General features: G+C 43.6%; 1 protein-coding gene across 1 annotated transcript in view; it reads right to left on the bottom strand.

The window, feature by feature from the left end:
- Positions 1–2,344: 2,344 nt before the first annotated feature.
- Positions 2,345–14,314, bottom strand: part of slc47a1 (solute carrier family 47 member 1) — a 30,182-nt gene continuing 18,212 nt past the window's right edge. The window contains exons 13-17 of the mRNA XM_029121303.2: positions 12,568–12,637; positions 12,283–12,415; positions 11,690–11,784; positions 8,927–9,031; positions 2,345–3,511 (exon numbers count right to left, since the gene is read on the bottom strand). Coding sequence (XP_028977136.2) covers positions 3,188–3,511; positions 8,927–9,031; positions 11,690–11,784; positions 12,283–12,415; positions 12,568–12,637 — 727 coding nt within the window. The 3' untranslated portion in view covers positions 2,345–3,187. The remainder of the gene's footprint in view (positions 3,512–8,926; positions 9,032–11,689; positions 11,785–12,282; positions 12,416–12,567; positions 12,638–14,314) is intronic.

Here is a 14,314-nt window from a genome sequence, read left to right as displayed (position 1 = left end):
CGCCTGGCACCAACAACCATGCCACGCTCAGAATTGCCTTTCCCATTCTGACATTCAGTTTGGAGTTCAGGAGATTATCTTGACCAGGACCACACCCCTAAATGCATTGAAGCAACAGCCATGTGATTAGTATTGCTAAGAAATGCTAACTGCATATCATTGTAGTGCACTTTTATTGTTCAATGACAATAAAGTTGAATCTAATCTAATCTAATGAGCTCTGCTCTTTTTGGGTAGAACTAGCACCTTGATTGGTGAGTGTGGTGGGGGAGGGCAGGGTGAGTGTGGTGGAGGAGAGGAGTGGGGGGGGGGGGTTGCCTTTCAGTCACCGCTTGGGACGAGGACAACTTCTGGAAGCATTGGGTGATTTCAGTTAGAGAGCCAGGAGAGGGGGTGGATACTCTGCCTTTGAGTACTGTCCTTCATGCTTATCTTGTTTGGAGATGGCATTCCAAGAGCGTGACGAATGTTGGCACCAAGCATCCGGCATTCCATGATGTTTGGATGAACCCCACCAGGTCTAAAGCGGTCTCTACAGTTCCAAAAGATATTGAAATTGTCCATACACTTAAGCTTGGTTGAGGCATGCAGATGTCAGCCATGTATTCATCCCAAGGAGTCTGCTAAATATTAAATTCCTTACCCCAAGGTTGGAATGGGGCCTGAGATTAAACCATGTTACAGTTTAAGGTTGCTTATGTTCTCCAGTAGCAGAGAAAAACATTTTTTTCAGGAAGATTTTCGTTCGTAGAATGTCAGAAGCTCCAGTGTGGAAAATGTAGCTTGGGTGTGTAGAGAGAATGATTGTGAACATCTCTGTTAGTTTTCTGACCGATGTGTCAGCCATGGTTAGATTTTCAGTCTGTGCCATTCTGATATCTGGTTAATCAAATGTGGAGTTAGCAAAGTTTCTTCTTGTCCTCATCCTATGAGTAGTTTTAGGGCTATTTCTTGGGTTTTGAGTAGCCTTAATGCTAGTGTTGTGGCTAGCTTCCCTAGGTTAATTTACAAACATTTCGTTTAGATTTTGTATATCGTGTCTGCCTCTCCTTGAACTGCCACCTTAACGTGGTGGAGGGGTTTGAGTACCCGAGTGACCCTAGGAGCTATGTTGTCTGGGGCTATATGCCCCTGGTAGGGTCTCCCAAGGCAAACAGGTCCTAGGCGACAGGTCAGACTAAGAGCGGTTCAAAAACCCCTTAATGATGAAAGAAATTGTGTGTTCTGTGACGTCGCCCGGCATGGCGCAGCCGGGGCCCCACCCTGGAGCCAGGCACGGGGTTGGGGCTCGTTCGCGAGCGCCTGGTGGCCGGGCCTTTCCCCATGGGGCCCGGCCGGGCCCAGCCCGAACGAGCAACATGGGGCCCGGCCGGGCCCAGCCCGAACGAGCAACATGGGGCCGCCCTCCCGTGGGCTCACCCCCCACAGGAGGGACCATAAGCGGCCGGTGCAGAGAGGATCGGGCGGCAGTCGAAGGCAGGGGCCTAGACAACCCGATCCCTGGACACGGAAACTAGCTCTACGGACGTGGAATGTCACCTCGCTGGCGGGGAAGGAGCCTGAGATCGTACGTGAGGTTGAGAGGTTCCGACTAGAGGTAGTCGGGATCACCTCTACGCACAGCTTCGTCTCTGCTCTTTGCGGATGATGTTGTCGTGTTGGCCCCTTCAAGCCAGGACCTTCAGCATGCACTTGGACGGTTTGCAGCCGAGTGTGAAGCGGTGGGGATGAAAATCAGTACCTCCAAATCCGAGGCCATTGTCCTCAGTCGGAAAAGGGTGGCTTGCCCACTTCAGGTTGGTGGAGAGTGCCTGCCTCAAGTGGAGGAGTTTAAGTATCTAGGGGTCCTGTTCACGAGTGAGGGAAGGATGGAACGGGAGATTGACAGACGGATCGGTGCAGCTTCTGCAGTAATGCGGTCGATGTCATGGTGAAGTCAATCTACGTTCCTACTCTCACCTATGGTCATGAGCTTTGGGTCATGACCAAAAGGACAAGATCCCGGATACAGGTGGCCGAAATGAGCTTTCTCCGCAGGGTGGCTGGGCTATCCCTTAGAGATAGGGTGAGAAGCTCGGTCACCCGGGAGGAGCTCAGAGTAGAGCCGCTGCTCCTCCACATCAAGAGGGGTCAGCTGAGGTGGCTTGGGCATCTGTTTCGTATGCCTCCGGAACGCCTTCCTGGGAAGGTGTTCCGGTCCCGTCCCACCGGGAGGAGGCCCCGGGGAAGACCTAGGACACGCTGGAGGGACTATGTCTCCCGGCTGGCCTGGGAACACCTCGGTGTCCCCCCGGAAGAGCTGGAGGAAGTGTCTGGGGAGAGGGAAGTCTGGGCATCCCTGCTTAGACTGCTGCCCCCGCGACCCGGCCCCGGATAAGCGGAAGATGATGGTATGGTATGGTATGGTATGGTGTCTGTTTTGCTGTGAGAGTTCAAATGGCGGAGTGTGCTTTGGTGCTCTGTTATTTGATTTCTTGTTGGATTTGCCTCTGTCCCGGCTGGTGTTGATGCCTTCGGTCTAGCCCCGGTGCTGCGCCATTAAGATGTGTCATTGGGGAAGGCTGGTTTCAAAGCCTCTGCGGTTAATCCAGTGGCATTAGGACACGTCCAGGGGAGCGTCTCACCCAGGTCTGGGACGGAATGCTCTAGATTTGATGTAATCCCGTGTATAACAATCAGTGTCTGTCCGTTTACATTTAGTAGCTCGACATCTAGAGTAGCTGCTACACAGTCAAAGTATTGTATCACGCTCACATATTTCATGCTGCGTTATCGTCTCATTCAATCACTCACTCTGATATTGCTCTGTTCACCAGTTTTTACTGCGTTCTGTCAAGCTTTGGGATATTTTTTGAGCTCTAGCCTTAGGTAAGGCTGTTGTGCTATGTTAACATTAGCATGTGTTGATTCACCTACCGGATAGGACCCATAGTCCGACCGGAGGAGTGCTCAGGTGACTAAATATTCCAGGTGGTTGATCCGTTCCTCCAACTGCTGTTTTAAAGCCTCCATCATGAAGAATCACTCAAAAATACTGTGTGGAGGGTCTCTTTTCAAAATAAAAATACAATAATAAAAATATGATTTAAACAAAAATAGAATTTCCTACTGACTGACATGTACTGATAGTCCCCCTCCTCCCTTCTCTTCACTCCTCTCCTGTCATCTCCCCTCCCTTCTCCTCCAATCAGAATGAGGAGGTGAGCTCTAGGGTGGGTGTGGGAGAGGTGGAGTTGGTCCAGTCCAAGGTGATGTTGGAACCACTGAGGGTGGAGGGTGAGGGAGGTGGACAGGCCAGGTGAACAGCCACTCCGATGGCCAAGAGGAGAACCACAGCCAGAAGAGTGGAGCCCCTCCTCAGGACCAGCTGGGAGCTGGAGAGCGGGGCTAAGGACTGGTTGCCTGGGGCCACTGGCTCGTGTTGCTCCCCCTGCACCTCCCCGCCTCCTCCTGTCTGGGTACTGACTGGGATGTAACCTGACAGCTTGGATTTATCAATGTCTGTCTGGGCCTGGAAACACACATGCACGGACACACACACATGCACACACAGCATTAAGATGATAGACAGAAAGTCCAGCGAGCTTCAGACAAAATACCTCAATCACACTAAGACACACTACCTCAGACACGCTACCTCAGACACACTTCCTCAGACACACTACTTCAGACACACTACTTCAGACACACTACCTCATGCACGCTACCTCAGAATCACTACCTCAGACATGCCACATCAGAATCACTACCTCAGACACAATACCTCAATCACACTACCTCAGGCACGCTACCTGAGACACGCTACATCAGAATCACTACCTCAGACTTCCGGTTTTGCCATGTAGTGGCATGGTTTTAGTGCCCCGACTAAAATGTCATATTTTTTTCCTTGTAACACTACATTTGGGGCTTTTTAGCTATTTTTGGGTTACTGTTGGTATTTGTTAACGTTATATGTTCCTGATGAGTAAGGGTACGTGAGCTGGTGGTAGAATCAACCCTCGAACCAAGGCGCCTAATTCTGGGCATAAAAGCGGCAAGATGTCGGACAATGCTGCAAGCCTGCTAACGACTGACACTGGTGAGCGAACTTGATAAACTAATGAGAAACATGATTGGTGAACTCACCGCGCTGTTGAATTCGTCTTTGGAGTCAATTCACTCATTCACTGCTTCTATTGGATCAACCCTGGCGACTCAAGTGACTACAATCACTGATATGGAAACTAGCTTATCCGACCACAGCGACAGGATTACACATATTGAACAGGAGGTCTCTGCTCTTCAGTCGAAGTTGGTGACGGAGGAGAATGTCGCTTTCAGAGCTAACGTGGAAGATCTCGTTTCTCGGTCCAAACGGCAGAATATTCGTGTGGTTGGTCTTCCGGAGGATATTGAGGGAAAGGACGCCAGGCAGTATATGACAGAATTATTCACCGAGGTCACAGGCGACGATCTTCCCTCCCCAATGGGAGCTTGATCGCACCCATTGGAGCTTAAGGCCCAAACCGCGCCAAGGTCAAAATCCCTGTCCGATTATAGTGAGATTTCATCGCTAAATGGAGAAGAAGGCTGTGCTCAAATTCGCAAAATCGTCAAGGGAAATTATTTTCAAGGGACACAGAATCAAGCTCTATGAGGACTTTTGCGTTTCGGTGGCTAATAGGAGAGCTGCGTTCAACAACATCAAGGGCGTGTTGTACAAACGCGGTGTTTGTTTTGGCATGATCTACCCGGCCAGACTTAGCGTGTAATACAACAACGCGGAGCACTATTTTGACGCTCCTGAGGCTGCAGAAAAATTCTACCACCAAAACCTTGCTGAGTAACTTTAGAAGCTGACAGTCATAGATAATCTTTAAATATTCTTCCCTTTCAGTTTTACAGCCACTAGCTTCGCTATGTGCACTCGTTCTTCACATTTGCTGAACTGCACCCTGTCCACTCTTTTTCAGGAGTGATTTCTCTTATTAGTGTTAAATTCCAACTCCACGCTTATTAGTGTTAAATTCCAACTCCATTAGTGTTAGAGCCAACTCCACTACACAATCGGTTGTGATAATGTTTTTCTGGCAACTCGCCATGTCTAAGCGGACGAGTATCAAAAGGGATTTTATTTTGTTATTTTTGAACATATTTGTTTTTTTGTTCTCTATGTTCTGGGTAAGTTTGGGGGTTATGTTTGATAGAGGATTCTTTTTTCTTACTTTCTTCCCAAACCTGATCTTGAGTTAAAACGATCAAAGTTACAAACTGAATTTGATTTGCTTTCAACATATAAAGCAGAATATTTGATTAAAAGAACTAAAGCCACATATTATGAACATGGGGATAGAGCAGGCCGTCTTCTTGCTTCCCAGCTAAAACATCAGTCAGCATCACGCTATATCACACATTCCAATAAGCTTGTTACTGACCCTCAAAAAGTTTACTCTGTCTTTTCCTCCAGTCCTATAGACCTATTAGTTTATTGAATGCTGACATAAAAATTATTGCAAAGGTGCTGGCAAAGCGCATCGATGCATGTCTTCATGATATTATTTCTGAGGATCAGACTGGCTTTATTAGGGGATGTCAGATGTCATCTAATATTCGGCGATTGCTAAATATACTTTTTAGTCCATCTCCGTCTAAGACTTCTGAAATGATAGTCTCTCTTGATGCTGAAAAAGCATTTGATCGTGTGGAATGGAATTATTTATTTACTGTATTAGAAAAGTTTGGCTTTGGGCATAATATTATCTCATGGATTCGCCTCCTATATTCGGCTCCCTCTGCAAGTGTTAAAACTAATGCTGATAGTTCATCTTTCTTTCCCCTCTCCCGTGGGACACGTCAGGGTTGCCCTCTGTCTCCTCTGCTCTTCGCTTTAGCTATTGAGCCACTTTCTATCGCCTTAAAAGCATCTTCGTCTATACGCGGGATCCAGAGGGGAGGCACAGAACATCGTGTTTCTCTCTATGACTACTTGTTGTATGTACAGGATCCAGTTGGCTGCACCAACGAGATTATGCTTTTGATCGGCACCTTTGGCTCTTTCTCAGGTTACAAATTAAACTTTACCAAAAGTGAATGTTTCCCCATAAATTATGTGGCTAAAAAAAATCAGAAAAGCACCCTACCTTTTAATGTTTCTCCTTCAGGGTTTCGATATTTAGGTGTAAAAATGTCAGTTCTCTCCTTAAGAATAACTTTACGAATTTGGTTGATCAAATTAAACAAGACTTAAAACTTAAAACGTAACCCTTTCTCTTGTTGGGAGAGTGGAGACCATTAAAATGAACGTCTCCCTCTTTTTCTACGTGTCTTTTTTTAAGTGTCTAGATAAAATCGTCTCCTCATTTATCTGGGCTGGTAAAATTCCTAAAGTGAATAAAATTGTCCTGCAACGAAATAAACGTGATGGAGGTCTAGCTCTGCCAAATTTTCTTTTTTATTACTGGTCCGCCAATATTTCTATGATTTTCTTGTGGTGAAATGCATCAGGGGTTAACTGGTGTACTCTAGAAGCTGCTACTTGTCTTTCTTCTTCTCTTCCTGCACTTGTCTTTGCTCCTTTGTCTATGCGTCCCTCCAAATATACTACAAATCCTATTGTGCTATCAACTTTAAAAATCTGGAAACAATTCAGACAACATTTTCGGTTGGAGTCACTATCTGTTTTAAGTCTTATTTGCAACAATCACTTGTTTTTACCACCAGCTATTGATCACACTTTAAACAGATGGAAAGATAAGGGCATGGGCTGTTTTTCAGATCTTTTTTTTTGATAATTCTTTTGCCACATTCACCAATCTTATGTCCAAATTTAACCTGCATACTACAGGCTTATTCAGGTATTTTCAACTTGCAATTTTGTTAAGACTAACTTCCCTAGTTTCCCTCAATTACCAGAAAATTCTCTGGTTGAGAACTTATTGTCAGCTCCTACAGGTGGTAGTCGTATATCCTCTGTCTACACCATGTTACTCTCATCTAATATGTCCTCTCTCTCCTGCCTAAAGATGACTTGGGAAAAGGAGATGCAAATTAAGTTGGTCTGAGGCCCTTGCTAGAGTTAATTCTACTTCTGTATGTGCTCGGCCAAGTCTGATTCAGCTAAAAGTCTTTCATCGAATTCATCTTACCAAAGCTAGGACTCCTGTATCAGATGCTCATTTTCTCCTGCCGATCACACCCATACGTTCTTTAGCTGCCCAAAACTGATGCAGGCCTTTTAATTGTACCTTAAATTTCTAAACAAACAGCTGGCGGCAGGGGCTTTTCTCATAGAGCTCCACTACTGTGGAATGATCTGCCAATTAAGGTTAGAAATGCAAACTCAGTGCAAACTTTCAAGTGTCTACTAAAAACTCATCTCTACAGCACGGTTTATAATTAGGTGTAGCCTGGCCCAGGGGCGTGAAGGTGACCAGTAGGCTTTATACTGTCCACCCTTGCTGTCTTGCCAGGTGGGCTTTCATCGCAACTGGGATGCCCTCCCTCCAATGCCTTTCGTGGGAAAAGTCACTGGCTTGTTTTTGACTCTCTGTTGCACACTTGTGCAATTGGGCTGTACACTGCTGGCAATACTCTCACCCTCATTCAGGGGGGTTGCGGTTGGTGGGTGTCCCTTTGGTTGATGCCTGGCAATGTGTGTGGATTGATTTCCTGCCTGTTGGGCCCTGTCCGGAGCCTCCCCCAGGTAGGGCCACAGTGTCGCCGGACCCCCCCGTCTCAGTTCCAAGGTGTTACGCTGCTATATTATTGTGCTGGGGGATATGAGGAATGTACATTCAAACATTTCTCAGTCTCCTCCAGTTTTAAATTTTAAGAGGAGATGAGGTCCTGATCCACACCTGCGGAGTACCTGGTTTGGGGGGCCCGTTGCTGTCCCTGTCCTTGTCCACCTGGTCATACTTTTGACATAGTCTAAAATCAAATAGACTCTGGATGTAGCCCAGAGAAATTTATAAATTATTCCAATTGGACTCTTAATATCTCACCCGGCACAGCCAGAAGAGGACTGGTCACCCCTCTGAGCCTGGGTCCTCTCTAGGTTTCTTCCCAAAATTCTGCCTTCTTAGGGAGTTTTTCCTAGCCACTGAAATCCAACACTACTGTTGTTTGCTCCTTGGGATTTAAGGCCGGGTGTCTCTGTAAAGCTGTTGTAAAAAGGGCTTTATAAATAAATTAGATTGATTGATTGACCTCAATTTTATAAAACTTGGAACCCTATTTTAAATCTATGCGACTCTGTATCCTCAATAGATTCTGACTAAATGTTTTTATTTTATTTTTTATCTAGGTATGTTTTTCATACAATTGATAACATGCAATTACTCTTTTCTGTTTTCTAAAGTATAATCGCTTGTAGAGACTGCCGATGTTTTCTAAACCTCCTGGTTGGGTGGGGGGAGGGGTGTGGGGTGGTGGTTATTCTGTTGTTTCTTTGATTCTTTTTCTTTTTTCTTTCCTCTTTTAGTTATATGTTGGAAAGGAATGTGTAAAATGATAAAAGTGCAGACAATGTTTTTTTTTTCTTTTATGCTTGTCTCGTTAATTATTTAATGTGAACTTTTGTCTGTAAAAATAAAAAAATTTATAAAAAAAAAGAATCACTACCTCAGACACAGTTCCTCAGACAGTCTACCTCAGACACGCTACCTCAGACACGCTACCTCAGACACGCTACCTCAGACACACTACCTAAGAATCACTACCTCAGACACAATACTTCACACTACCTCAGACGCGCTACCTAAGACCACCTATCAAACACTTCCTCGGACACGCTACGTCAGACGCACTACCTCTGACAGGCTACCTAAGACCACCTAACAAACACTTCCTCAGACACGCTACCTAAGACAGACTACCTCAGACACTGCCTAAGACTACCTAACATATGTTACTTCAGCTAACCCTTTTCCACACATGTGCTTACCATGTCAGTGCTTTCTGGAGGCAACACATCAGTCACCGGCTGTCCAATGTGAGGCTTGGCTGAAACAATTGACACATGTCCACTCTTCCCAGCACGCTTTTGGGCCTGAGGAATTTAAGTGGCTGGAGTTAGATGTGTCTCAATGAGTTAGATGTGTCTCAATATTCGTAAATATATATAAAAAATCTGTGCCTATTTTCATCACAACTCACAAATAAAGATAGGATTGGTAAATGTGAAAAGATATTTTGTAAATAAAAACATCTGTAAATACGTAAACAATATGTTTCACAAATATAAATAAAATTATTGAAAATGTAAAAAGATTTCAAAAATAAAACACAAATCTGTAAAATATTTACAATTGTTGCTTAAAATGTACAAGTGTTAACTTACATTTGCAAATCTTACATTTTATTTACGGATCTGAATTAAATATTTACACATTTTTTAAACACATTTTCTTTTGGTCTACAAGTTCTCGTGTGCGTGGTTTCAGAGGGCTCGCTTGGTGAGACTTACGGAAAATCCGGACTGGATCCTAGTAGATTTAAGTCTATAGGTAGCTAGGATTAATTAAATACTATTAATACATTAATAAATGTTAAATTCTGAAACTCTTTTGGTTTTATTATTTATTTGTGTCAGTCCAAGCTTAAGGTAGGGTGTGCAGGAAACAAATCGTGTCCCGTATTGATTCTGTAAAGGACAGTGGATTTTATTTTTCAAAACGGGACGATACCGTGTTATACACTCACCTAAAGGATTATTAGGAACACCATACTAATACTGTGTTTGAACCCCTTTCGCCTTCAGAACTGCCTTGATTCTACGTGGCATTGATTCAACAAGGTGCTGAAGGCATTCTTTAGAAATGTTGGCCCATATTGATAGGATAGCATCTTGCAGTTGATGGAGATTTGTGGGATGCACATCCAGGGCACGAAGCTCCCGTTCCACCACATCCCAAAGATGCTCTGTTGGGTTGAGATCTGGTGACTGTGGGGGCCATTTTAGTACAGTGAACTCATTGTCATGTTCAAGAAACTAATTTGAAATGATTCGAGCTTTGTGACATGGTGCATTATCCTGCTGGAAGTAGCCATCAGAGGATGGGTATATGGTAATCATAAAGGGATGGACATGGTCAGAAACAATGCTCAGGTAGGCCGTGGCATTTAAACAATGCCCAATTGGCACTAAGGGGCCTAAAGTATGCCAAGAAAACATCCCCCACACCATTACACCACCACCACCAGCCTGCACAGTGGTAACAAGGCATGATGGATCCATGTTCTCATTCTGTTTACGCCAAGTTCTGACTCTACCATCTGAATGTCTCAACAGAAATCCAGACTCATCAGACCAGGCAACATTCTTCCAGTCTTCAACTGTCCAATTTTGGTGAGCTTGTGCAAATTGTAGCCTCTTTTTCCTATTTGTAGTGGAGATGAGTGGTACCCGGTGGGGTCTTCTGCTGTTGTAGCCCATCCGCCTCAAGGTTGTGCGTGTTGTGGCTTCACAAATGTTTTGCTGCATACCTCGGTTGTAACGAGTGGTTATTTCAGTCAAAGTTGCTCTTCTATCAGCTTGAATCAGTCGGCCCATTCTCCTCTGACCTCTAGCATCAACAAGGCATTTTTCGCCCACAGGACTGCCGCATACTGGATGTTTTTCCCTTTTCACACCATTCTTGTAAACCCTAGAAATGGTTGTGCGTGAAAATCCCAGTAACTGAGCAGATTGTGAAATACTCAGACCGCCCCGTCTGGCACCAACAACCATGCCACGCTCAAAATTGCTTAAATCACCTTTCTTTCCCATTCTGACATTCAGTTTGGAGTTCAGGAGATTGTCTTGACCAGGATCACACCCCTAAATGTATTGAAGCAACTGCCATGTGATTGGTTGATTAGATAATTGCATTAATGAGAAATTGAACAGGTGTTCCTAATAATCCTTTAGGTGAGTGTAAGGGACGGGTGGCAACCCTAGGTTAGATAACTTCATTACTTTAGTAGCCTACTAGCTGGCTAGCTAGCCAACCAGATGTAGGCTGACATAACTGGGCTTAAGTTAGTTGCCTGAATTTCGAAAACACACTTGGCATTGTATTACCCATTGGTGATGCAGTCAAATATTGTTACACAAATAAGCGTTTCACTTACATTTCAGGAAAAACCTGTCCTAGCTACCTATAGACTCCAATCTACTAGGCTCTAGTCCGGATATTCCATTAGTCCCACCAAATATTGTAATGTTTTTACATATTCACACATTTTATGTATTTTTGTGAAACATGTTAAATTATTTGCAGATAATATTTTTATTTACCAAATATTTTTTCACATTTACAAATCCTATTTTTCTTTGTGAATTGTGATGAATATAAGCACAGATTCTTTATATATATTTACGAATGTTGAGACACATCTAACTCCATAGTTAGATAGTGGAACTGCTGTTTGTTTGTTAAACATTTTTTGGAAAATTAAACTGTTGGTTTCCTTCTGTAGTTCTGCTTGTTGTCAGTTAATACAACTCTTTAAGAGTCAGTAGAATCATTGTTAGTGGAACTGGTTATTAGTAAATAGAACAGCTTTTTTAATTTAATATAATTCTTGGTTTGGTTGAAGAACTGTTCGTTGTTACGTATTAGAACTGTGGGTTGTTAGTTACTATAGTAAAACTGGTTGGTTAGAGATTAGAAGTCAGAGGTAAGAGGTCAAGGGTTAGAAGAGAGAGGTTCTGGGTAATAGTAACCTCTTCTGTGATGCGCTGCCAGTTGAGTTTGAAGATGAGGGTGATGAAAAACCCGGTCTGGAGGACAACGCAGATGCAGATCCCCAACCACAGACCTGACAGGGGGGAACATCAAACACATACAACACAAACACGCACACACACGTTACATGCACGTTACACCTACACACATACTGTACACACACAATACACGCACACACACACACACACACATCATCTGATTTAACCGACAAAGAATGTCCTTCCTTTAGAATAGTTATAAACAATTGCTATAAATTGATTGGAGTTTTGTTGTGTGTAGACACAGTATGTCATTACCTACAATTCTGAAGTTATTAGAGCGTTGTTGTGTGTAGATACTGTATGTCTGTACCTAGTATTTAGAAGTTATTAAAGTGTTGTTGTGTCTAGATACTGTATGTCAGTACCTAGTATTTTGAAGTTATGAGAGTGTTGTTGTGTGTACATACTGTATGTCTGTACCTAGTATTTAGAAGTTATTAAAGTGTTGTTGTGTCTAGATACTGTATGTCAGTACCTAGTATTTTGAAGTTATGAGAGTGTTGTTGTGTGTACATACTGTATGTCAGTACCTAGTACTCTTAGCTTGGCAGCAAACATCAGAGCGATGCCAACAGGCAGGCCAATGCAGTAGTAGGACACCAGGTTGGACAGAGCAGCAATCTTCTGTTTACCAGCTCCCACTATTATGCCTGAACATACACACTACACACACACGCACGGACACACACACACACAAATGTTTTATTGTGTAATCTGTTTAACAAGATTACTCAGTTAGGAACCAATTACTCTGCTAGGGTTCAAACCATTGTAATCAATTAACTGTGTGAGGCTGTAGTGCTCTCATTACTTACCAGCAAAGCATCAAAGAACTGTGTGAAAGTGTAGAGCCCCAGGTTAAGAGACACATTGTCTACTATGTCTCTGAAGAGGATCACAGAAGGACAGGCAATTATAAAGAATAAACAACTAAAATACACACCTTCAATATAGAATACACAACTAGAATAGACACCTTCTATATAGAATACACAACTAGAATACACACCTTCAATATAGAATACTCAACTAGACTATTGAACACAACAACTAAACAAACCTAGAATACAATCCTAGAATAAACTTCTGGAATATAGAATAGACCCCTAGAGCACAAACATAAGATACACAACTAAAATACTAATATCTCCATAGTACAACATTTTAGACAATATTGTAGACAATATTCCATCCTCCTAATCAGAGAGATTCCAAGCTACAACAGATAACTACCACCTCTCCAACCCTAACCAGAAAGATGCCAAGCTACAACAGATAACTACCAACTCTCCAACCCTAACCAGAAAGATGTGTGATGGCAATTCCATCGATAGGAACTCTTGAAGGAGTAAGTACAGAGTCAAAATTCTCTTGGCACAATTAACAGTTTATTTTATATTAAGTAGAGAGACGCGTCAGAAGCTTACAGAATTATCCTCTGAGGAATCTTTGAGGAAAATACATGAACAGTCCATATTTATTACAGTTAAAAGGGGTGTGGTAAGATGCTGCTCAATTGTCTTATGTCACACAGGTTTTACCCAAAGGGCGGGCTATCCCCCACCTTATTCCAAGGAACCAAGGACACTCACTGCTTATTCATTCTCTAAAGACAACATTTGTTCCTTATCCTTCCTGCCATAAACATTTACCCAAGTAGAAGCAAGGGGAACATCGTAAAAGACAGTTAACCACATTCCTGAAGAACAAAGGATACCCATGTTGGTTTTTACAGGTTAACAAATGATCAGAGTAACTAATGATGCGCTAATATTATGCAGACATGTGTGTCACAAACAAAGACCAGAGTTACGTACCAGGTAATAGAAAAGCAGAAATTTCTCGAATGTACATTAGTTCAAGAATTTCCATAACAGATGCCAAGCAACAACAGATAACTATCTCCTCTCCAACACTAACCAGAGAAACGCCAAGCAACAACAAATAACTACTACCTCTCCAAACCTAACCAGAGAGATGCCAAGCTACAACAGATAACTACCACCTCTCCTGGTCTGCATCTGCCCCTGCAGGGGTAACAGACAACACCTTTTACAATCAGGGGGGTAATTGGCTGCCAGCTTGCCTCCATTGAGGTCCTATATGACTCAAAGACAAGGAAATGTGCAGACAAGGTCATTGCTGACCCCCCCCCACGCCGGTCACTCACGGTACCAACCAATCCTGCCACATGGTCAGCTGACCCCCCCCCCACGCCAGTCACCCACGGTACCAACCAATATTGCCAGATGGTCAGCTGACCCCCCCCCCCACTCCGATCACCTACTGTTCCGACCAATCCTGGCACCTGGACACCTAAACCGCAGATAGTGTCCTCCTATTTCCTGCCACCTGGACAGCTTCTTTTCTAGCCCCTGCCAACAGCCACCTATCCCACAGATAGACTACGATCACCACATCAATGTATTTAGTTCATTAATCTCAACTCTACCTGTCATCCAACTTCATATCAAGCACTAAGCCAAATTGTGTCAAAATATTTGTCTCAATACTGCGGTAAATATGTACAGTGAAATTAAACAGTGAATCTAACAAGTGAGC

This window comes from Esox lucius, chromosome 7, assembly GCF_011004845.1.
Source record: "Esox lucius isolate fEsoLuc1 chromosome 7, fEsoLuc1.pri, whole genome shotgun sequence".
Classification (NCBI taxonomy): domain Eukaryota; kingdom Metazoa; phylum Chordata; class Actinopteri; order Esociformes; family Esocidae; genus Esox; species Esox lucius.
This window is presented reverse-complemented; position numbering and strand designations above follow the sequence as displayed.